We start from the raw sequence: 22,129 nt of genomic DNA, 5'->3' as shown, positions 1-22,129 counted from the left end.
AATCTGCATTTATGTTGATATCTTTGGAGCTGAGGGGGGTTTTTAGAAAAAAACATTATTGATCCACACAGCTGGGGAAATTCACAGAAGCAGACAAGTGAGAATAGAGGTAGACATGAGAAAAAAATATATAAAAAGGCAATAGAATGAAAATAGAAAATGAAATAAGAAATGCTGAATATGCACGGAACATACACCTTTCTCCACAGAAGTATTGTTTGTATAGAAATGTTATTGAGTAAAGTGCACAGGATGATTGCATGAGCACCTTATAAGGAGATAATGGGATAGACATGTGCATATATGTGCAGGTTAAACTGTTTATAGGTATAGCCTGATATGGTATACAAATCATATATATTATATAGCTATAGATTCCGCTATAGATTCCACCATAGTAGGTATATATATCCCAGTGTGCTGAGGGTATAAGGCAGGGTAGTTGCATGTGTCAAACTCAGCACACCAAAGAATGTCCTTCAGTGTTTTGTGCCATATCAGTAATCTCCTCTGCAACTGTTCTTCCAGACAACTTTGCACTAAGTTTACTTTGTCTCAGAGCCACAGCGGCAACAAGGTTCCTTCACAAATTCTCTTCGGACTGAGGTTTCTGCTGCCTTAGCTTGCTCACCACAACACTTGCTGGTATATCATTGTCTCGGTCAAAAATTAGATCTTGTGAAAGTTGCGTGTTTGGCGATCAAACTCAGAAAAGCTTTGAGTTAATGTGTCCTCAGAACTCACCCAGTTGAGCTCCATGTTTCCAGCTGTAATGAGCCTCGACATCGGCCAAAAACCAACCAAGTTGGTGGAACTCCTATGTGGCGCCCCATGGAAACAGCTCATCCCAACATGAAAAATAACATAGACAGCGGCGTAGACAATATATCGTCAGGACAACATCACCCACAGTGACATAAGAGTCCAGAATGTTTGAGATACATTCACATCGTCTTTGTGGCTGTGGAGATGAATTGACGGGCAGGGATCTGTAGTGCCTCCCAGAGGGTAACAGGTGGGGGGCAGGGTGGGACGGTTCAAAGATTATTTTTGTGCCCTTGTGATGGCTTGTTTCTGGTGTAGTGATTCGACACACTGGGAGGGGGTCAGTGCCAGTGATATTTGACGGCTTGTTGACTATAAGTTGTAGTTTTTTTTACATGATTGCCGTATTTACTCCCACAGTGACCACAGTCTTTATTAAATCATATTTTTTTATTAGGTTTTTTACAGGTCAGACCACAGGAGAAGAAGAAAAATTATATCATCATTTGTCCAAACAATTTTTATTCAAATTTTTGTTTCGACACCTCCTCTCTAAGATGTTAAATGTTTTTTTCATGAAGAGAGATTTAAAACCAAGGGGAGGCAATTTGCACAATTCCTCCTTTATGGTATAAATAATATAAATTTAATGGAAAGGAGATGAAAAAAAAAAGCATCAGCACATCACATGTTTGCTTCAGGTGAGATGCAGTTAAGATTGGAGCAGGAGTGTGTGATTATATTCAGTGTGTTCTAAAAACAGAAACATCTCAGTTCCACACTTGGAGTCTGTTTAAATAAAAATACTCAGTTTTAAAAATCGTACCGTGGCATTTGGAGGAGCTGGAAACCTAATGTTGCCGCTGCTGCTACACTGTTGTTCGTGATTTATCTGCACTTCAGACATCACTCCTGTTTCTGACACGCCGCCTGTCACCCATCACCGGTTTCATCCAAGCTCCCTGGTTGAAATCATTATCAGCGCATCCCTCGGTTCAGGTCGATTCACGTCACCTCCGCTGCACCTAATCTGCGGGCCGGAACAGCACACCAGCGCACGCGGCTCTGAGGTGATTGTGGTACAGATGTACGTTCGTCTCGGTGAACTTCTCAGACAGATGGCTGTTATTAGTTCTGCAATTTCAGCGTGAACAAGAGAGGCATCATTTAGCCTTAAGTGTGTTGTATTGGCCTGCAGCAGTGACATAGCAGGTGGTAAGCAGCGTTACATAATGTGCGCTGCACTGATAAAATGACTTGTTAGTGGAACGTTACGCATTCTCAGCCTGTTTTAGTTTTGTGTGTCTCCGCTTTCCTGTCTGATGACAACACATTTTGACTGACTGCGTCGGCACAGTTTCTATAACAGTTGTTACGGAAATGTGAGGGAACAAAAGTTAATCAAAGAGCCAAACTGCACAAAAGAACTGGAAAACAAACACCTCATGAAATATACAGATTTTTCCCAAAAGAATGAGCTGCAGACAAGACACACACACACACACACACACACACATACACACACCAGATCCAGAATTTTATATATCAAAATGAAACGTGCCGCCCGGTAAGCCTGTCTGCTAGACACGTGCCAGCAATTATTTATTATTCTCAGACATGAAGCCTGTGTTCTGTGTTTCACCATAAGAAAAATAATATTAGTGTGTGACTTTGGGGGGGATTTCATTTTTCATAGAGTCTCAACTTAACCTGCACCCAATCTGCATGTCTTTGGACTTCAAGAGGAAGCCAGAGAACAGAAAACCTTTGCAGACACAGGGAGAACATGAAAACTCCACACACAGAGAATCAAATACATAAATACCATAACATATAAAAACATACTACGTAATTCTTTGGCAGGATTTGGTTGTGGTTTAATTACGGAGTGAAGCAGCTCAATGTGGCTGCAGCCTGGCTTTCCTCTTCCAGGACACTTTTATCAACAACTGTGCATCAGCAAAAAGAATCAGCAGAACAATGTACAAGCTATGGACTCATTATATTTCAGAAAGACACATTCTGCAATAATGACTCCAAAAAGCTTTTTCACCCTATTTCTCTTGTTGTCACCTTCACCCTCATCTGAAATCATACACACTGTATTCAGGGAAGAGGTGCAGCAATTTATTCAAACAGCAATTTGGTTCAGTTTAGATTCTTTGAGCCAAGAACTCGAGTCTGAACCCTGACAACAATTCTCAGTATACAAGATGCATTAAGTGTCTGCACTTCAACAACTGATGGAAAATATCTCTTCATTATTTCAAAATTATGTGAATTGGAAAGTGTAAATGTTGTAGTGTCACATTCCTCTCACACACATATATATATATATGTGTGTAAAGAAATTGTTCTGACTTCAGTGTTTTGGTGTGTTTTGAGGTGTGAATGTGGAACAAACTGGGGTGTTTGTGTTGTATGTGTTTGAAGCATTCAAATATCACATTAACACCTCTTTCCAACATTTGTACAAAACCAGAGAGCGAAGAAGAGGACTCATGTGTGACAGGCATTTTAATCATAAAAACATATGTATTGGATAAAAAGGGCAGTGGTGACAAAAGTGTAACGTTTGAGAAGTGGACATCAAAAGCAGTAATATAGAGCTGATTGTAAAATCGTGTTGATTGGTTTATGAGTGATGACGCCAGCAGCTCGTGCAACAAAACATTCCGAGTTGTTCCGACTTGAGATGTCGTTCCCATCTGAGAATGATCTCAGGGAACTATCTCCCGTTCTCAGACGGGAACTAATCTTTCTGATTATTCCGACAGCATGCAAATGCACAGGCCTGCTCCGTATCAGCTGTTCCTAGATAGATCTGAAATCTGATGTCCTAGTTTGCGGGGTCACGCTTCAGATCCATCACTCCTGCCCTCATCTGCTCCTCTTCACCCAACACTGTGTCTGGTGGTTTAGCCACCAGCAGCTTTTTTAGACTGAAGCTTGAAGTCCCACAGGATTTTTCCTCTGTCATGTTCAACCAGTTTTCTGTGGTACGTCCCATTGGGACTTTGGATGTTCCTGTACACTATCCCAGCCTCTGGTTTATGCCTCTCAGGATACAATGACCCAGCTTGAATCTTAAACCCTGCTGCTATGTGCTGGACCAGACCCAAGGGGCATCTTTGCACAGCCTGCACCTCGAGCCCTGCTGTGGTAGACCCCAGCCTCTATGGATCGGGGAGGTCTGTTCTTGTGCAGCGCCCCTGTGCTGCAGGCCGACTGTCTCCGACCGCTGCATATGCTCCACATATCCACAGCTCACACAGTTACTGAAAATAAAAATAAAAGTCAGGCAGCACTGAGGCAACATGAACTGAACTCATATTGGTGCCAGCAGTTGAGCCTGTTTGCCTGAGGGTCCCCATGGCGCCTGAGCCAGAATTTCAAAAAAGGGAGTGAGTGGATCATAATTGCAAACACACCGGAGCAGTTTTAAAGGGCTACCAATTTTCAAACTCTTTCCTGCAAGGATCAACAGTTTGTTACCATGTCACTAAATCAGACTGTCAACTCCTGCATTATTATATTTGGTGTAAGGACATACATTTGTTTCTATTACAATAGTGATAATAGTACAATTTAGGAACACAAAGGAAGAAGAAATCAAATCTGATTTAGTTCATTATTAAAGCAACACTATGTGACTTTTACTGTGCAACAGCGCCCTCTGTAGCCACTCATGGTGATTAATTCTGTAAGCAATTACGTCACTTTAAACAGAGAAAAATCAAAGCCTATCAGTGTGTTGAACTTGGACCAGATCCTGACAATTGACCTTCAGTCAGTTCCAAACTTCTAACATAAGAAATGTTTCAGTTAAAAGTTAAATTTTAAAAAAAATCTCGATTTTTTATTTATTGCAAGTTTTTTTAGAATCTACAGCAAATGAAGTGTTCGTCCACGACTAAGTTCTGCTCAGGGTGAATCACAGGTATTTTGATAAAGTCATTAATGGCATGTATTCATTCCAATGTCTTTCATTGTGATTTTTATTAAGTTCCACTTTGTCTCTCCATGAAAAGTCTTTTATTTCTTCTTCCTGTATTGGGGCAAGGGTTGCAAATTTTCTTTCTTAGTTTCATATTACATATTATGCATTTCTGTAATGTATGCACATAGTCCTAGGTCATATGTTATATGACCTTTTTCAGAATATAATACTATGAAAACTGAAGGGCCCAGGCCTCTGAAATGATGTTAACCCCAACTACACGGATCTCATTCTTTCTAAGCATGGCTGTCTTCATTAATACATTGTTAAGTAATGTTGCGGCCTTCTTTTTCCTCTTGGGTCCAAGCTTAAGGCCATCATTAATCTTATTGTAATTTAAAACCCTGTAAAAAAACAGGCCCATGCAGGTCCACCACAATCTGTGTCCTCTCTCTACTCATCAGTGTCTGCTTTCACACAACTTTTGATGAGTTTTGTACTTAATTGCATATTTTTTTTATCAAAGGGAAAATCTTTAATAGACAGACAGCAGTAACCTTTTACTTATGTAGTTACCATTTTACCTGACTCTAGTAGAGAGTCAAGGACATAGGATGTTGCACCATGTACAGATTGTTGAGTCCTATGAGGAAAATTAACATTTTTGAATACAGAAAAAAATATATTAATATGGATTGAACAGTTTTGAAACTTCTCTTTCAGTTTGAGAGCAGGATTCATTTCACATTTAGATTCTGTATTTTCTGCTTTCCAAAAAAAACTGGAAAGCAGGTCGATTTCACCTGTCAACAATTTTGACTCAAATTTTGAATCTACGCACAGATATTTCACGTGAGCGCAGACAGAGCGTGAGTGCTAGCAGGGCTGAAGCACATGCAATCTAAGGACAGGGTATAGTTGAGTGCAAGGACAAGGTTTTGAAAATGAGCATTAAAAAATCTGAATGAGAAATCAGTACATGCCGCTCTCAAACTGAAAGACCACACTCGAATAAAGAAAGGAGAAAAAAAAGTAATCACAACGTAATCTTACCGGAGATGTCAACAAAATGTCCACTACAACAATGTTTTTCCCACCAAAAAAAAGATCAAATTCTTATTCTGGGTCTGTGCCAATAGGGCCCAAGTTAAAAATCCTCTGACTTTGCATGTTCTCCCTGGGTTTTCCTCCTACAGTCCAAAAACATTGTGGCGTTGGTTTGTCGAGCCCGCCCCGGGAACCTCGAAGCATAGGTGAATGAAGATTTTTGTCAGATTTTCTTGAAATACCATCAGACACGTTTATGGTGTCTTTGAGTTTATACAATTTGGTGTAGATCCAGATAACAATAATGTAGATTTGATGATAATCTGAATCTGACCAACATGTTTGTTTGACCTTTGTGGGAATGTGCACACTTTGGAGTACTGCTCGACTTTGAACTCTGTTTTTATCATTATTTTCGCCAAATTAATTTTTGCCATCACAGAAACACAGGGACACAGTGTGACATGCAGATAATCTTTTTTTTTTTTTTCCACATTTAGTTTTCACAGTCCTGCTGTTCTTCAGATAATCTAACAAGCTAACTGTTGATTTCTTTACCCATATTATTTCATCAAGCATTGTCACAGTAACAGTCGAAAAGAACTGCAGAAAATGTAACTGCTAGACATTGTATATGTGAATCTGTGTGTGTGTGTGTGCGTGTGTTTGTGTCTGTGTGTGTGTGTAAAACTGACCACAGTATATTAACACTGTCTCTGTATCAGTTTTAATCCCCATCCATAATAACACGCCTGGAAATGCATATCACATGACCTCTCACTCAGGCCTGAATTTGTAGTTGACTTAGTATAATGATGATCGTCTGAGGCAAAATTCAATCAATATGTTTTATTAACAGACTGAAAAAGACAACAATAATTCAAATGAAACAAGAATTATTTAAATGTATCAAAAGCAACGGAACATCAACAGTGTTAAACATTATTAACAATTCATTAAAAGTATTAAAAAGTACAAAAATGTAGTAAAAAATATTGATAAAACATTAAAACTTTGGAAAAGTAGTAAAATGTATATCAAAATAGAAATATACCAACAGAGAAATACTAATTCAGTCAAAATTCACTTTTGAGAAGAACCTTCTTTTGAGGCTTGAGAAGAATTTTTTAATTCTTCTTAGCAGTTTTCTCTTTCTGCCAGAGGAGGCTTTGGCTGGAACAGCGACGTCTACAGCCTCTGCAGAATAACAGGAGACCTCGTCACTGCTGTCATCGACTCCAACTGACAACCGGGTGGCACCTGCGGAGGCTGGAGCCTCGTCAGAATACCAGGAGACCTCGTCATTGCTGTCCTCGACTCCAACTGACAACCGGGTGGCACCTGCAGAGGCTGGAGCCTCGTCAGAATACCAGGAGACCTCGTCACTGCTGTCATCGACTCCAACTGACAACCGGGTGGCACCTGCGGAGGCTGGAGCCTCGTCAGAATACCAGGAGACCTCGTCCATGCTGTCATCGACTCCAACTGACAACCGGGTGGCACCTGCGGAGGCTGGAGCCTCGTCAGAATACCAGGAGACCTCATCCATGCTGCCATCGACTCCAACTGACAACCGGGTGGCACCTGCGGAGGCTGGAGCCTCGTCAGAATACCAGGAGACCTCGTCATTGCTGTCCTCGACTCCAACTGACAACCGGGTGGCATCTGCGGAGGCTGGAGCCTCGTCAGAATACCAGGAGACCTCGTCACTGCTGTCCTCGACTCCAACTGACAACCGGGTGGCACCTGCGGAGGCTGGAGCCTCGTCAGAATACCAGGAGACCTCGTCAGTGCTCTCGTCGACTCCAACTGACAACCGGGTGGCACTTGCGGAGGCTGGAGCCTCGTCAGAATACCAAGAGACCTCGTCACTGCTCTCGTCGACTCCAACTGACAACCGGGTGGCACTTGCGGAGGCTGGAGCCTCGTCAGAATACCAGGAGGCCTCGTCACTGCTGTCGTTGACTCCAACTGGCAACCGGGTGGCACCTGCGGAGGCTGGAGCCTCGTCAGAATACCAGGACACCTCGTCACTTCTGTCGTCGACTCCAACTGACAACCTGCTGGCGTCTGTGGAGGCTAGAGCCTCGTCAGGATTCCAGTAGATATCGTCACTGCTGTCGTCGACTCCAACTGACAACCTGGTGGCCTCTGTGGAGGCTAGAGCCTCGTCAGGATTCCAGTAGATCTCATAACTGCTGTCGTCGACTCCAACTGATAACCAAGAGACGTCGTACCTGGAGCCAGAGAGTTTGGTGTCAGAGTCGCTGCTGTCTGAGGCTGGATAGTGCACCCTATCCTCAGTATGGCAGACCCTCATTGCAGTTTCGGAGGTGGTCAGACTGGACGAGGTAAGACAATCAATTAGTAAATCAGTCAGTGTCAATTAATTTAAGCCATCAGTCCCTCCAACCTGATGTGTTTTTTAGTTCCAGTGTGAAACAACCTGTGATCACTTACTAGTCGCCGCTGTCTACAACCTTTCTCAGGTGGCTCATGGAAATGAAGGGCTGCTGCAGAGCTTGACGAGGAGAGATCCTCTCATCCCCGTCAAGATGCAGCAACTCTTCTAAGATAGACACAAAGGCCATGTGATCTTCCATTTCAGCTGCCTCCAATTTTGCACGGATCTGGATTTGAAAACAGGTTTCAGGTCAGATGATACAGCTCTTAAATGACAGATAAATAACTGCTATGGCTCCAGTCTTTATTTGTACAACACATCAGAGAGTACTCACATGGATCAGGCTGTTCAGGGAGCTTGGCGACTGTTGGTTGTTGGTTTCCACTGGTCTCATGTCATTTACGACAGTAAATTCTTCTGCTGTCTGAAGGAACAAGAGGAAAATAATTATTAGAACGGGGCAGTATGATTTAAAAATAAAATTCTCAAACAAAGACGAACATTGTTACTCTACCATCAGTCTCCATGATGAAGCATCTTCAGCCTCCTCTTCAATGAAGAACAGCTGGCTATACTTGCCAGCACGCAGCAGGTGGTCCTTCGGCTGGCCCAGCACTGCAACCATGCTCTTCATCTGCAGACGGAATATACATTATGAGAATTGCATCTGCTTACATTCTCTATCTGAAAAATAAATGAAAATCAATTTGGTTTGATGATATATACCATCTGATATTTGCAGTACACAGGGAATGGGTTTCGACCCAGGTATAGGAATGCCAGTGTGCACCCGACCCCCCACACATCGATGGCCTCACTGAATGGGAGGCCAAGTGAGATTTCTGGAGCCCTGAGAATGACAGACATGAGCCAAAGATGAAAAATCTGTTGCAACATTTTCAGAGCAGAAAAAGTATGTGGCTACACAGATACTGTGCATAATGAACTCACCTATACCCATATGGCTGGATCTCCATTCCTAGCTCAATTTGGGGCACTATCATAGCGCAGCCAAAGTCAATTAGCTTCACCTTGAGCGGCTGGTCCTGCATGTTAACAAGCATGACGTTGTCAGGTTTGATGTCCGTATGCAGGACACCATGATCCTTCAGGAAATCCAAGGCCACAAAGAGCTGCAGGAACAAAAAGAAGTTAAACATTTAGATTGTTTGTCCATGTGCTGTTGTTGGGTGTCAGGTTAGATTTTAGGGCTGTCTTTGACAAAAGAGTATTTGCTTTATGATGCATTGATCGCGGCTACATACCTGCTTGGCCACTGGGCGGATCTCATGAAGAGCAAGGTGTTTACACCTTCGCTTCATTACCATGTCATAGAGATCCATGTCCAGCCTCTCAAACACCAAACAGGTCTTTTCCATGTGTTGGAATTGTTCATAGAACTTGATAATGTTGTTGCGACCTGAGTCCAACTCACCGATGACTTTCAATATGAATACCTGGAGAGAAAAGAGGAGGCATGATGAGACTATCCACAGTTTGTGATCAGCTACATTTTTCTGATGGAACAGACAGCACCCCAGCACAGGAAAATAAACAAAGACTTCTGTCTTCTACCTCTTGCTGAATGTCCTCGTCAAACTCTGTGTCCTTCAAGATTTTCACAGCCATCTTCTTTTCAGTCCTAAGGTTCAAGGAGTCAACGATTTTGCCGAAGCAGCCTTCCCCTTTAAAGTCCAGGACCATATAGGAAGTAGAGCTGCTGTGAAGCATATCACCCACCTGAACTTCATCTGCTTTTAAAAATATGACAAAAAATATGACCAACATTTTTCATGACTTCTATTATTTATGTTTTCAGTAAACAGATAAGACAAGATCATGTGTGATCAAGTGTTACTGGCTATGTTGCCTTTGGCATCGCTAGTAGCAATGCTACTTCTGGTAGCAGACTTTCAGGCTAAAAACATGATGTGAATGATACTGTATTGTGTCAAATTTAAATGTTGGGGCTTCTTGACATTTGGATGACACAAGTAGAGCAGTGTGGATGCATTTTATGTTTTTTGCTTTTGTTTTTTTTTAAAGAGTCTCCAGTTCCTTCAGTTGCATTGAGTTTGGCTGAAACGCTGTTTACCCCTAAGTCTCCTAAAGTTGTGTTTTAGGGACCCAAACACTTCACCCATCCCTCCATTGACAAAGTGGTGAGTAAATAAAGAGGGAATTAACATTTTTCAGTGAACTTTGTGTGTGTTTTCACAGCAGATACATTCATTTTTGTCTTAATTTTTTAAGAGTTTTACCTGAGGCAGCAGAGAACTCACTTGAACTTGACATCATTTAAGGTCAACTATTTGTCATTCAATAATGCGGATAAGAAGGCGAAGAATCGATCTAAAAATCTGATTCTGCTATTCGGACCCTGCTTGTGCGTCTTGCTCTGACTACAAATGTCCATCAAAGCTCTGCCTTTATAACATGGCAGTCCTTTGATGTGACATGGGTCTTTGAAATCTAGATCAAACAATTATCTTAACCACACCCTCTTCACATTTTATGGCATTCTGAATTTAATTTTGCCTTAAAGTATTGCCTTAAGTCTTTAATTACTGCTGTTTCTTTCAAAGTTGATCCACTCTCACTAAAAGTCTAACCACTAATGTGATCTTATCTGTCTGAAACAATATACCGTAATTACCAAATAATAGCCGGGTTTCAATTAACCGCAGGGTCCCCTTTAAATGCCGGGTGCAGGTGTATATTTTGATAAATAACCGCCGGTTCCAAATAAATACCCGTTCTAATTTATTTTAACAAAAAAAAAAAACAGAAGACGTGACCACTGACACTGTATGTTTTTCTTCTTCGCCTTTTTCACATATTGTGCTTGCTTTCTGATGATCGCCATGGCTCCGGTGCAGCAAAAAAATAAAAAGTACCACTTGCAGAGGAAAACTTGGGAGAAGCAGCCGCTAGATGTTTCTCTGTCGACCCCGAGAGAGTGAGAGATTAATGAAAAAATTAAATGAGCTTCAGCGTCTGTCCGAAGAGGACAGCAAAAGAGCTAGGCTGCCTGGTGGAGGCAGGAAGAATGCTAGCGAGGAGCTTGAGATAAACATGCGGGAATGGGTTATCAGCAAACGGGCACACCACGAGAGTGTCCCGCAAAATGATCAGGGCGATGGCGAAACAAATTATGCCACCGTGAGTGACAGCAGAGATGAGGAGTTTGCCGGGAGTGCTGGTTGGCTAAATCGTTTCCTCCGCCGCAACAACTTCACTTGCATAAGACGTACAATTTTTGCCCAGAAGGATTTTGTGAGGAAGATATTAAACGCCTGTCCCAAACTGCCGCCTTGTCCCCAATAAATGCCTGGTCTGTTAAGTGATTGAAACAAATAAACGCCCCGGCTATTATTTGGTAATTTACGGTATGTGGTCGTCCCAACCTCAAAGAAAGTGCCTTTTTATAGACTGTGGAATTAATGCTCAGCTATATTCAGTAAAGCATTAAAGTGGTGTTTGTGCTGTCTTGATCTCTGCATAATAGATCCCGTGCTTTTTTATGACATGTCATTAAGTGCAGGCATATACCGAAGGTCAGTCCATGACATCCTGTTGTCATTGCACCATGTTTTTTCTTTGAAACCCATCAACTTGTATGTATACAATTTCCACACCCTGTGTGCTCCAAACTGACAGTAATTAATCAGCACGAGCATCAACACATTCGTATGTAGAACACTGATGTTTGATCATTTCCTCTTTTGACTGACGGGCCGAGTTTAGATTCATTTTTAATTGATGACCAGAAGCCACAAAACTACTCCAGCTTCATATTAAAACGGAGACTAAAGAGGCTTTCTCCTTCATTTTCCAGCTTTCTGTGGCATTGACTGGCTGACGCAGCTCTTCATGGCCAGTCGTATCTTCATGCTCTTTGATTGCATTTAATACCGCCCTCTCTTTGAGCCTGTTATTTTACAAGTATGGTTCAGTGAGACCCTTCAGTCTATTCGAGTGTAAATGAGTGGTTGTCAGTGGCAACGCAATATCCGCTACACTAGAGCTATAAATGGTGCTAGATTGACAAAGTCTTATTTGCGCATTTGCATCCTCTACCATTTCTGTTTTACCAGTTTTAACCCTGAAGTTGGGATTGGTGGCAACGTCCTGCCATTTCAGGAGAGCTCTGGGAAGATGTTTAATCGCTGCACCTTGTGGCTTTTGCAGCATCGCTTTGTGTGAGCAGAAATCATCAGCAGAGCAAACCCAGGGGCTCTAAATCTCTCAAAGCTGCGTGGAGCATGCTGGTGTAGCCCGCGGCATGTAGACAGGCAGGATTTATAACTTACTGTGTGGGTGCAATGGATGGATCTGTTTTTTAAATGCTTCTTCAGCTGGTTATGATGAGCGTGCAGACCACACCACCCTGTTCCATGTTGTTCAAGTTGAAAGGTTTTGTTTGTGCTCCTGCTTGTTGGGCATGACACATAAGCAAGTAGTTAAGCAATTTGATTTCTCAAATCAAAGATTTTAAACAAAAAAATGGCAGAATGCTGTTTTCAAAGTTTGCAATATTGCTTTGTGAGAGTGAGATTCCAGATCGAGCTGAGCCTGAAGTCAGCTTTCAGCCAGGCTCCAATGTCTGTAAAAGCACAGGGGTTACTAAATAAATCATGGGTGAACTCCATAGTTTTTCTGGTGTCAGAAGCTGCTCCAATTAGCCGGCATGTGCAATAGCAGGGTCCTGGAACTGTCACACCTGAATGCATTGCAGCCTAAGTCCTCCCTTAGAAAGTTCTTTTCAACATCTTATGCAGAATTTATCACCAGAGGGGTGCTGCTTATGTCTATACATTTTCTGAACATGATCATACAACTCATCACAACTGTACATTATCTGCACATTCACCATCAAGTATTTACACTGCTTAGTCTATTTTTGCACTATTCCAGTTTGCACTACAATCATACTCTGCTGTTCATATCCTATCTACCATGTGCCTCTCTGACTGCCTACTTATATGTTGCCTAAGTACTTATTGCTGTGTACTTATAATTGTATTTCTTACATATTGTTTACTTTTGTGTCTACCTGAATGTTAACACGGGGGTTCAGATGGATATTTTGGTATCCCCACAATTGAACCTTTAAACATTTTTCATACTCCTGCACAAAGTCTACTTTAGGTGATCTGAGAGGCAAAAATCCACAATATGTGGGAGTACTGTTATGTGATGGTCCAGTCAATATTAACCTCTATATTTTGTGCGATACCCTTGAAGGAAACCTAAAATATCCAGAGAAGTTGATGTGCCTCAGATTATGTTCCAACCACAGTCAGCTTGGTAAATCTGCAGTCAGCCTACATACGGCCTCATATCTTCAGAATTTCCAATGTAAAAAAAACATATATTCAACCACATCCTCTCTCCCACTTTTCTTTTCCGTCACCCACCACAGGAACAGGGAAGCAGGTATTTCAAGCAAAATGCTTGTGAGGCATCTCCTCCGAACTTTTGAGTATCGATCTGATACCATTAAGGCCTCTTTATATTTGCTCTATCGATACCTGATGGAAGGACTCTGTAACAACCGGTGAGACGTGAGGTTTATTGTCATACTGCAGAGCAAAGCTATCGATGCTGAGAGGGGAAAGAAATGCTAATACTGTGCAGTTATTGATCTCAGTCAGCCGCTAATGTTTGGAGCACAGGAAGCACCGCAGCAGCAGCAGCAGCAGCAGCGGTGTGAGTGTATGCAAACACAATCCGACCGTGCTTGTCATCCGAGTCAGATGAAGCATCTCGGATTGGAACGCTGCTTATCTTTTACACACAGAGAACAAAAACACTCGTCCATGACACTGAGCTGTCACGGACACGCAAACATCACTGCGCACTCTTCTAATGAATACATGATCTATGTCTCTCCTCCCCCCGCCTTTCATTTGAGCGCCAGTAAAATGGGCCTGATTACATAACTGCCCTACAATCAAAGGTAACGAAATAGAAAAACAGTACTCTAATGTGGATCCCAATCACAGCCTCTTGTTTTGGAAAAATACTTTGTTGCCACCTTAACATCTACATCTGAAATATAATATGCATTTATATTATTTAAATATTGTCCTTTTAAGAAGAGTTGACTATAAATATGTTTAATATATTTTATATGAATGTACCCAGAGTGCTTTGGATGGATTGATATATTTACAACCCATGGTTAACGTCTATTACAGGGGATGTTATGTAATTAGGTAAAGCTTGTAATGTGCAAAGTAAAATTAGCAGTGTGTCATAAAGGGATAAGTGGAATACATAATACTGTTAATGGGCTGTTTAATTTTATTTTGAGGTTTCAATTTGCAAATGGTGTGTGCTCTACTGTGCTGGGTTTCAATACTGTACGTTTTTTCTTCTTGATTTGTCGGTCTCTTAAATGGTCTTCAGCTGTGGTGCAGGAGGTAGAGAGGGTCATCCTTTAAGCAGAAAATCAGCGTTTCAATTACTACTAAGTGTTTAGAATTATTTGTGATTTTATTATTTATTCTATTATATTAGTGTAACAGCTCTATTGCGATACCACTCATCACCAATGGATGGCCTTTTACTCTCAGCAGAACATGGATATTTACAAAATAAGCTCACGGAAACAAACAACAAAAACAACCCCCCAAAAATGTAAACTCTTTTCCCAAGTTGCACCTGTGTTTTGTGAATAAACAAAATGGCCGCAAACAGACATAAACAAACCATGGACAGACTCACAACTTTGGAAACAGTGTTTTTAAACATCATGCAAACAGGAGAAAGGTTTTTTATTCATCCAGAAGACGGGTAGAGTCTGTGAGGACTCAAGAAACACAGTCAACACAGCAGTAAGTGCATGTTTCTAAACTCATCTATGACTGATCACGATATACTGTCCATGCACTTAGCACCTAGCAGTTAGCAATTAGCCTGAATCACATGGCAGCTGAAGCACCATTATCATCAGCACAGAGTCAGTGTGTTTGAGATGGAGATGTTGCTGACAGAGAACATGTTGAATAACGTGTTTAATATCAGATGATTGTTTTTAACTATTTACAGTTAAAGCTACAATACAGCAGCTACAGAAGCTGTACTTCATTTCTCATATTCTCACTCTGCTGCTGTTTGTTTATTCCTTAAGAGGACTAGGGTGGCAGGATATATCCCTGAATATATATTTTAGAAGTAACAGTTAAATTTACATTTCGAATATTATGTATTATTTCTGAGATATTTCACCAAACGGCTCTAATCTTTTATGCATGAACTATATGGCACAACTTTGAGAAGACTATTATTGTAAAAGGGTTAACGATGTTCAAATCATTGGCTGAATGTTAAGTAAGTTCATGCTTCTGATGCCATTTGTTGTACCACAAACAAATACCTCAAATAAACGTATTTAACACCTATGAATTCACACATTTTTAATTTGTCTGTGCATTTTTAACATGAAGCTGAATCAATATTATTTTCCTAATGTCAGGTGGCCAAGCAGTTGGTTAAAGGTATGACTGTGTAATGACCATTGGTTTATTTTCCCTGCCTCATAGTGTGTTATAGCTCGGAAAATGATTAAATAAATAATTGATTGACAACGGAACAAAAATAAACCAGCAAGGCCATGAAAAAAAATCCATATACTTTATATTATATCAGTCCTTTGAGCCTGTCTGTGAGACAGAGTCTGAAAATGTGGTGCAGGGTTTAAACCTGAGCTTCTTTATGGTGCTGGTCCTGCCAGTGATTTGTGTGTCTGTAGCTATGGTCCTTGCTTTCTATTGTAGCCGATACTAAACAGCTGTGTAAATAGATTCAAACCGTGAAAGTGACAAACTTGGAGCTGATCTCCTGCTTCACAGATCTCACTTCTGTCACTTTACTGAAGGAAGCGAAATGCTCGACCTCCCAAGCTTTTTAGTCTTCCTCACCCTCCTGTCTCTTTTCTGTCACGTCTCTCCCAGTATCACCATTTTAAAGCGTGTGGAAGTGATGATGAAGTTACATAATTGAATTAGCGACGGGATTAAGAAACCTGCACGCTGAATGGAGAACGCTGTGCTCGACCTTTCCTGTCCACAGCTTGAGTGTGAGCTGACAGACAGAGCCCGTCTGCAGTAGCTGTATCTCTCAGTGTGTGTGTGTGTGTGTAATTGTGTATTTATGTGACTTTGCACATAAGCTACATTCACACTGCTAGCCATGGTGTTCGAATCAGGTTTTTTCTAGACTCGATTTTTGTATTTAGTTCTTTTAAAATGGGGCCAGTATCAGACTCCAGTGTGCAGTGGTCATGGCCCTGATGTGGCAAGACGTCACACGCAGCTTGCTTTGGACCCAAGTACACAAGGAGAAGAAGTCAGTGATAAACATGGAGGCCACAGATGTGAGTGTTTATGCTAAGATTATTTTCTTGATGCTTTAAAACACAGACCCGTTAGGATAGGACCCCTTTAGGTTTTGCTTGTACAGACGTGTCAGCGCATGTATGATCTAGACTGATGTAAAAGTTGCATTGAATTCTGATATGGGTCAAACTGAGGTCACATTTCAAAAATTCAGATCTTGTTTCAAACACTTGACTTTGTTTGAAAGCATCAAGAGAAAAATTAAACCATTACCGCTTCCATCTGGGATGTGAAAACGGTGTGATGGAATAAGACGGTTAAAAATACATGACAAAAAGTTGTCAGTGCATTGTATGAATAATATACATCTCGCATCACTTTGAAACTCTGACAGAGTCTCAGAGAGAACATTCAATTATTTTCTATTCTCTTTCCCAAGTTTACATTTAAGAACAGATGAAAATCTCCAGTTTCAAAGTTGCACAAACACTTTTGAGCAAACTGTATAAAACCAGTCGCTTTTAATCAAGCATGCTTTTAATACATTGGAATATTTTACAGCCCAGCACCATTCAAACACTTTATTGTCATTGTGCAAGCATAACAAAATTACAAAAGTCTCATCCTCAAATCAAACTGTGCTTGTTGTAAAGATATACAAATAAATAGATCGATAGAAAAAAAAATGAAGTCTTATAAGTTATAGATCTCATGAATATTGCACTTTATTTGATTTCAGATGATGTCAGGTGATCTGAATCTGCACTGATATGTTGTAGTGGAGGTTTTTGTCTGAGTTTATTAATCAAACAAGTGTTTTCTTATTGTATGCAGTCAGTGTGAGGAAGCTTGTTTCACGGAACACATCTGTAATAAAACTGTCGGACTCAGTCGGTGGTGAGTGATGTAGTCAGTGTCTCTGTCACAGTAACCTATGTGTGCGAGAATCAATGGAGTGGATTTTCCCGTGTGTAAAAGCACACGTATTGCGTTTTTTCCTGAGATTTGTCACCTCATCATTGGAGATGGAGGAGAATCCATTAAATTCCTGTTCCACTTGTTTTATTTTGGCACCTTTCTTCAGCCAACATCCGACTGAAGTGGAAGATTCCTCCAATTGCATCCTTTTTTTGCATTCCCTGAGCAAAAGCAATTTGCAGGAATTGAAAAGTAGTTTTTCACAAATTCTGGGTTTATTAGACTAAAACTGTTCTCCTCTTATACTATTTATCTACTTCATCCCCACTATTTAAGCTGTTACTCCATATTCTGCACAAACACCAAATATCTTTCCTCTGCTTTTACAAGTGATATCTGTCCTTTTCTGACTGTGTCTCTTCTCCTCCGCTCTAGATGCGCGTTGTCTGTCCAGACATCGGATGTCACGTGGCCACTCCTGTGAAGAGCGAACTGTGTGGAACCCGCAGTACTGTGTGGTAGCTGACTGTCAGATGCTGCTTCTGAAGGATGAGGAGGTGGTGAGAGCAGACCACACAATCTCTTTGTCTGTCAAGTCCCTCTTAGTCACCATTGTCTTTCTCTTCACTTGTTTGTGTGTTTCATTTATTTTCATTTGCTTCCCTTCTACTGCTTTCTAGCTCTTTTCCATCCAAGCATTTCCCCACACCTACAGTAGTAACACATTTTTAACTCTTGTTAATATCAATGTTTTAATCCCATTTAGAATAGAGTCAAGGTTACACAGGCTATGCTGGTGCACCAACCCTTTTTACCCATCTCGCTGCCTCTGGGTCTTCATGGATGGATTATTACCACAGGCCCTGGACAAAAACTCTCCACAGACCCCTGCTCCACACATGCAAATAGTACATGCGCACTGCAGGTGCCCAAGGGCATTCTACATCCACACAGCATAGACCACTTTGAAAATATATTTTGACATGACATTTTCTGTGTTTCATTCATGTCATGCACGACAAATATTCATATTCAGGAGTTTACCTAAATGAACAGCATAAAGCCACACAAAACTGCAGTGAAAAATATCCGACCTAATGCATTGTCTGTATTCTTGGGCGGCTGTGACTCAGGAGATTGAGTGGATCGTGCCCTAACGGTGGTTCGATCGCTGGGCTCCTCCATTCCACTTGCCAAAGTGTCCTTGGGCAAGACATTAAATCCAAAAAATTGCCACTGATTTCTGTGTTAGAGATAGAGAAGGTGCTGCACTTAGATGCACTGTATGAATGTATTTGTGAATGGCAAAACTGTAGTGTAGCACTATATAAATACAGACTATTTGCTATTTTATTCCTCTGCATTTATTTGAAGCAAAGTCATCACTCAAATCAACAAAATCCAGCTCCTGCTTCAGTTCTCAATTAATTGATGTGACATGTTCAGTTGCTGCATCATCCTGCTCTTTAGTTCATTTTTGTTTTTGGGACATTTGCAAGAAGAACCATTCTCCCTCACAGCTGCTGACAGGAAGTGTGAGATAGTGCAGATATTTAATATACTAATTTACAGTGTTTTAACTGTGTAGCCTGCTCTTGCTAGATATCCAAAAAAATAGCTTTAACACAAGAAAGAACCTACTAATAATTGTAAGGGAACAGTCCCCCATTGGCTCCAGGGTTCTAGACACTGCATATGCTAAATGTGCCCATTAATCTGCCCTTAAAGGTCCTGCATCAATCTAATATAATATCTATATAATAATAATAATAATGAAAATCATAAAAATAAGTCCTGAATGAATCCTGAGTAAGGTGTGAATTATTTCCACATTAAAATTCATCCCACAGCAGACACCACCAGTGGCCAGGTTAAGCAGAGCAGAGTCTGGTTCTTTGCCTCTGTTGTTTTGATGAATATCACACTGGATTCTGGGAGATTAGAGGTTCTTGTTGTTAAACTCAAATGAGGAGTCTGCAGTGTAATCTAAATTATGTTCTGCCTGCAACATCCTCAGCTTTGTGTGAGCTCACATTTAGCCTGCACGTACCCAACTCCTACAAAGGCGTTTTCACCTCTTTGATAATGATATACATTCACCAAGCACTTCACACCTATACACCTGTTCATTCCCACCATTACCCAGTCAGCCACTCATGTCAATAGGGATGTGCAATATGACCAAAAACCCATATCCTGTTAGAGGTCAGTCCATATTATATATATATATATACTGTATATCATTACTTGTTAGTCCTACTTTTTCTTGACGATGTGAATTGCAGATGTAAGGTGCAACAGCATCTATTACCTCCTTCAGTTTTGCCACAAGCAGAAAGCCTCTTGCATTATCTGAGTCAGGGGTTGTTTTCAGCACTCGACTGTACTTCTTTGGTTGTAACCTACAAATTTTCTCGGCACAACTAAGTAAATGAAAACAGAGACGGGTCAGCAACTTCACTTCATTTTTTACATCAAACATCAGAATGGGGGAAAAAAAAGTGAACTCATTGACTCTGACTGTCACGATTGCTGGTGCCAGACGGTCTGGCTTTCACACACACCAGTCTCTAGAGATTGTACTCAGAATGTTGCGAAAAAACAAAACATCCAGTGAGTGGGAGTTCTGCAGATGGAAACACCTTGTTGATGAGAGCGGTCAGAGGAGAAGCATCAGACTGGCTGGAGCTGACTGACTCACTAAATCGGGAAAAGTTGCGTATACTAATACATTTAATTTCCAGAAACATGTTGAGGTTAGGGGCAGAATTTGGCTTCATCAGCATGGATTTATGTATCCATCCTGCCTTGTGTTATAAATCCAGACTGGTGGCACTGCAATGGTGCAGGAAATTACTTTATTGCCACATCTTGTGCCCCTTGATACCAAGCAGTCTTTGTAAGAGTGCCACTGTTGAGTATTGTTGCTCATCTCCCTCTGAACTTGAGCTGTCTCTACCTTTATCACAAATAAATTCCTGGTACATTAAGCTGTAAGGTTAACACTTCATAATATCGTTTATCTATCTATAGGTATATCCTTCCTAAACTCTGTCCTATTCATAAAATGCTTAATGTCCAATAAATAAATATTTAAGACCATAAGCTCTCAGAACAGCAACAACACCAGAACACTACAGGTCTGAGATCACCGAATGAAGAATGGGAATAAAACCAATTTCTTGTGTCATTTCATATATTGGCACTACACATTTTCCTTTGCTTTTATGTGAAATCATTTCCAATTCAAACCTTATTTAAAACAACACAAGAAATATCCTTAAAAGCGATGTGCTATTTATACGCCACCTCATGATGTCAGGTAGTTATTTAGTTGGGTGAAAAGTCGATCCCTGTGGTTCTCGAACATGAATTCACTGTTTCAGAATGACAAAGGACGAAGTCATTGGACATACCAAACATTTTTGTAAACCAGCGCGATGGAGAAAAGTGTTGCCTCAGTTTTTTTTTTTTTTTTCTGACATTACTGAGGTTTGCCTTGTTATTCCAATCGACCCATTCGAAGCCTTTTTCCACTACAGTGCTTTTTGTTTCGCAGCAACAAAGAACAACAGCTTTTAGCCGCATCCGTCCAGAGACCCAGACTCTGAAAGGTCATCCATAACACTGCAGGATTTCTGTTATGTCAGCAAACTGTAGGTCAAAACGATTATACAGTCTTCTAATGGCTTGCTCCAGATGAAGGGGGGTGTGACATGCAGTTTGAGAGAGCAGAACAAGCTCTGTTGAATGGATCAGAGCATCAACTGCTGTGAACATATAATCATGTGGTAGATGTCAAACATTTCCATGCACGTCTGAGTAAACTGTGCAAAATGTCATGGCAGTATCGTGTTTTCAGATGTTTTATTCACTTTTTTCGACAGAGTGATGAGACCATGTGCCTGTTAGGATTTGATTCTAATCATGTCAGTTATAGCTGGATAGTGTCAGGTTGTGGGGGGGGGGATGCAGTAGAAAAGGGGAAACAGGTGGACTCAGAACGCAGAACTAAAAGGTTTGTAACAAAAAGTGTCCTTTATTTAAAAGGTACACGTAACAGAAAGAATACTCAATAAATCAAAAGATGCACTCAGGCAAAACACGGGAGTGACACCGGGAAAGACATGAAAGAACGAGAGGTGATGGGACACATGAACATGACAAAGGTAAATGACAACGAACATGAAGATAAACGACAAACCAACAACCACATGGGGGGACACCAAGACTTAAATACACACTTGAACTAATGAGTAAGTGAGGACAGGTGGCACAAGACAAACAGGTGAGCATGATGAGGGCAGGAAGTCAAATGGGGAAAACACACCAGGAGCAGGGACTACAAAATAAAACAGGAAAAGCACAGTGTGGAACATAGAGGGGAACACAGAGATGAACACAGGAAGGCACACAGGAGAAACACAGGGTGGAACACAGAGGAACGCAGAAAGGAACACGAGAGGAACACAGAACAAACTTAAAACATGGATTCACAATGTAACAAAAAACAATGTTAAAACTTGAACTGAAAACACTCTTAATAAAAGAGGACAAAATACAATAACCGTGAAGAAAATACCATAACCGTGACAAAATACAGTAACCGTGACAGAAAAATACCATAACCGTGACAGATAGATTGCAGCAGTTTTAATGTTGTGGTGACAGTAATCAGAAGAGATACAAAACAATTATCTTTACCAAGGA

At 40.9% G+C, this 22,129-nt stretch overlaps 2 protein-coding genes across 5 annotated transcripts in view; one reads left to right on the top strand and one right to left on the bottom strand.

Moving 5' to 3' along the window:
- Positions 1 to 22,129, top strand: part of dab2ipb (DAB2 interacting protein b) — a 161,928-nt gene that overhangs the window by 1,138 nt on the left and 138,661 nt on the right. For all 3 annotated transcript variants that reach the window (XM_069513398.1, XM_069513397.1, XM_069513399.1), the window contains exon 2: positions 17,855 to 17,979. In XM_069513398.1, the coding sequence (XP_069369499.1) occupies positions 17,855 to 17,979 (125 nt within the window). The remainder of the gene's footprint in view (positions 1 to 17,854; positions 17,980 to 22,129) is intronic.
- LOC138405458 (uncharacterized) lies at positions 6,587 to 10,597 on the bottom strand. 2 transcript variants are annotated; one of them, XM_069514142.1, is made up of 9 exons: positions 10,418 to 10,597; positions 9,732 to 9,910; positions 9,422 to 9,613; positions 9,108 to 9,289; positions 8,883 to 9,006; positions 8,671 to 8,790; positions 8,491 to 8,580; positions 8,213 to 8,382; positions 6,587 to 8,094 (listed from the first exon to the last, which is right to left on the bottom strand). In XM_069514142.1, exons 1-9 carry the CDS (start codon positions 10,452 to 10,454, stop codon positions 6,825 to 6,827), a joined length of 2,364 nt encoding a protein of 787 aa, XP_069370243.1. In that variant the 5' UTR covers positions 10,455 to 10,597; the 3' UTR covers positions 6,587 to 6,824. The 2 variants fall into 2 exon arrangements, with proteins under 2 accessions (XP_069370243.1, XP_069370244.1); XM_069514143.1 differs by having other exon boundaries at positions 9,732 to 9,907.

The sequence above is a fragment of the Paralichthys olivaceus genome, chromosome 18 (assembly GCF_024713975.1).
Source record: "Paralichthys olivaceus isolate ysfri-2021 chromosome 18, ASM2471397v2, whole genome shotgun sequence".
Classification (NCBI taxonomy): Eukaryota; Metazoa; Chordata; class Actinopteri; order Pleuronectiformes; family Paralichthyidae; genus Paralichthys; species Paralichthys olivaceus.
Note: the sequence above shows the minus strand (reverse complement) of the source record. Positions and strands in the feature narration are given on the sequence as shown.

What these genes read in the sequence shown, in the direction of transcription:
- LOC138405458 (XM_069514142.1), bottom strand. Translation starts at nt 10,454, where the DNA reads ATGATGTCAAGTTCAAGTGAGTTCTCTGCTGCCTCAG. An exon ending in ACGAGGACATTCAGCAAGAG is followed by an intron (nt 9,614 to 9,731) that starts GTAGAAGACAGA and finishes TTTTCTCTCCAG; the next exon opens with GTATTCATATTGAAAGTCAT. An exon ending in TGTACTGCAAATATCAGATG is followed by an intron (nt 8,791 to 8,882) that starts GTATATATCATC and finishes TTCCGTCTGCAG; the next exon opens with ATGAAGAGCATGGTTGCAGT.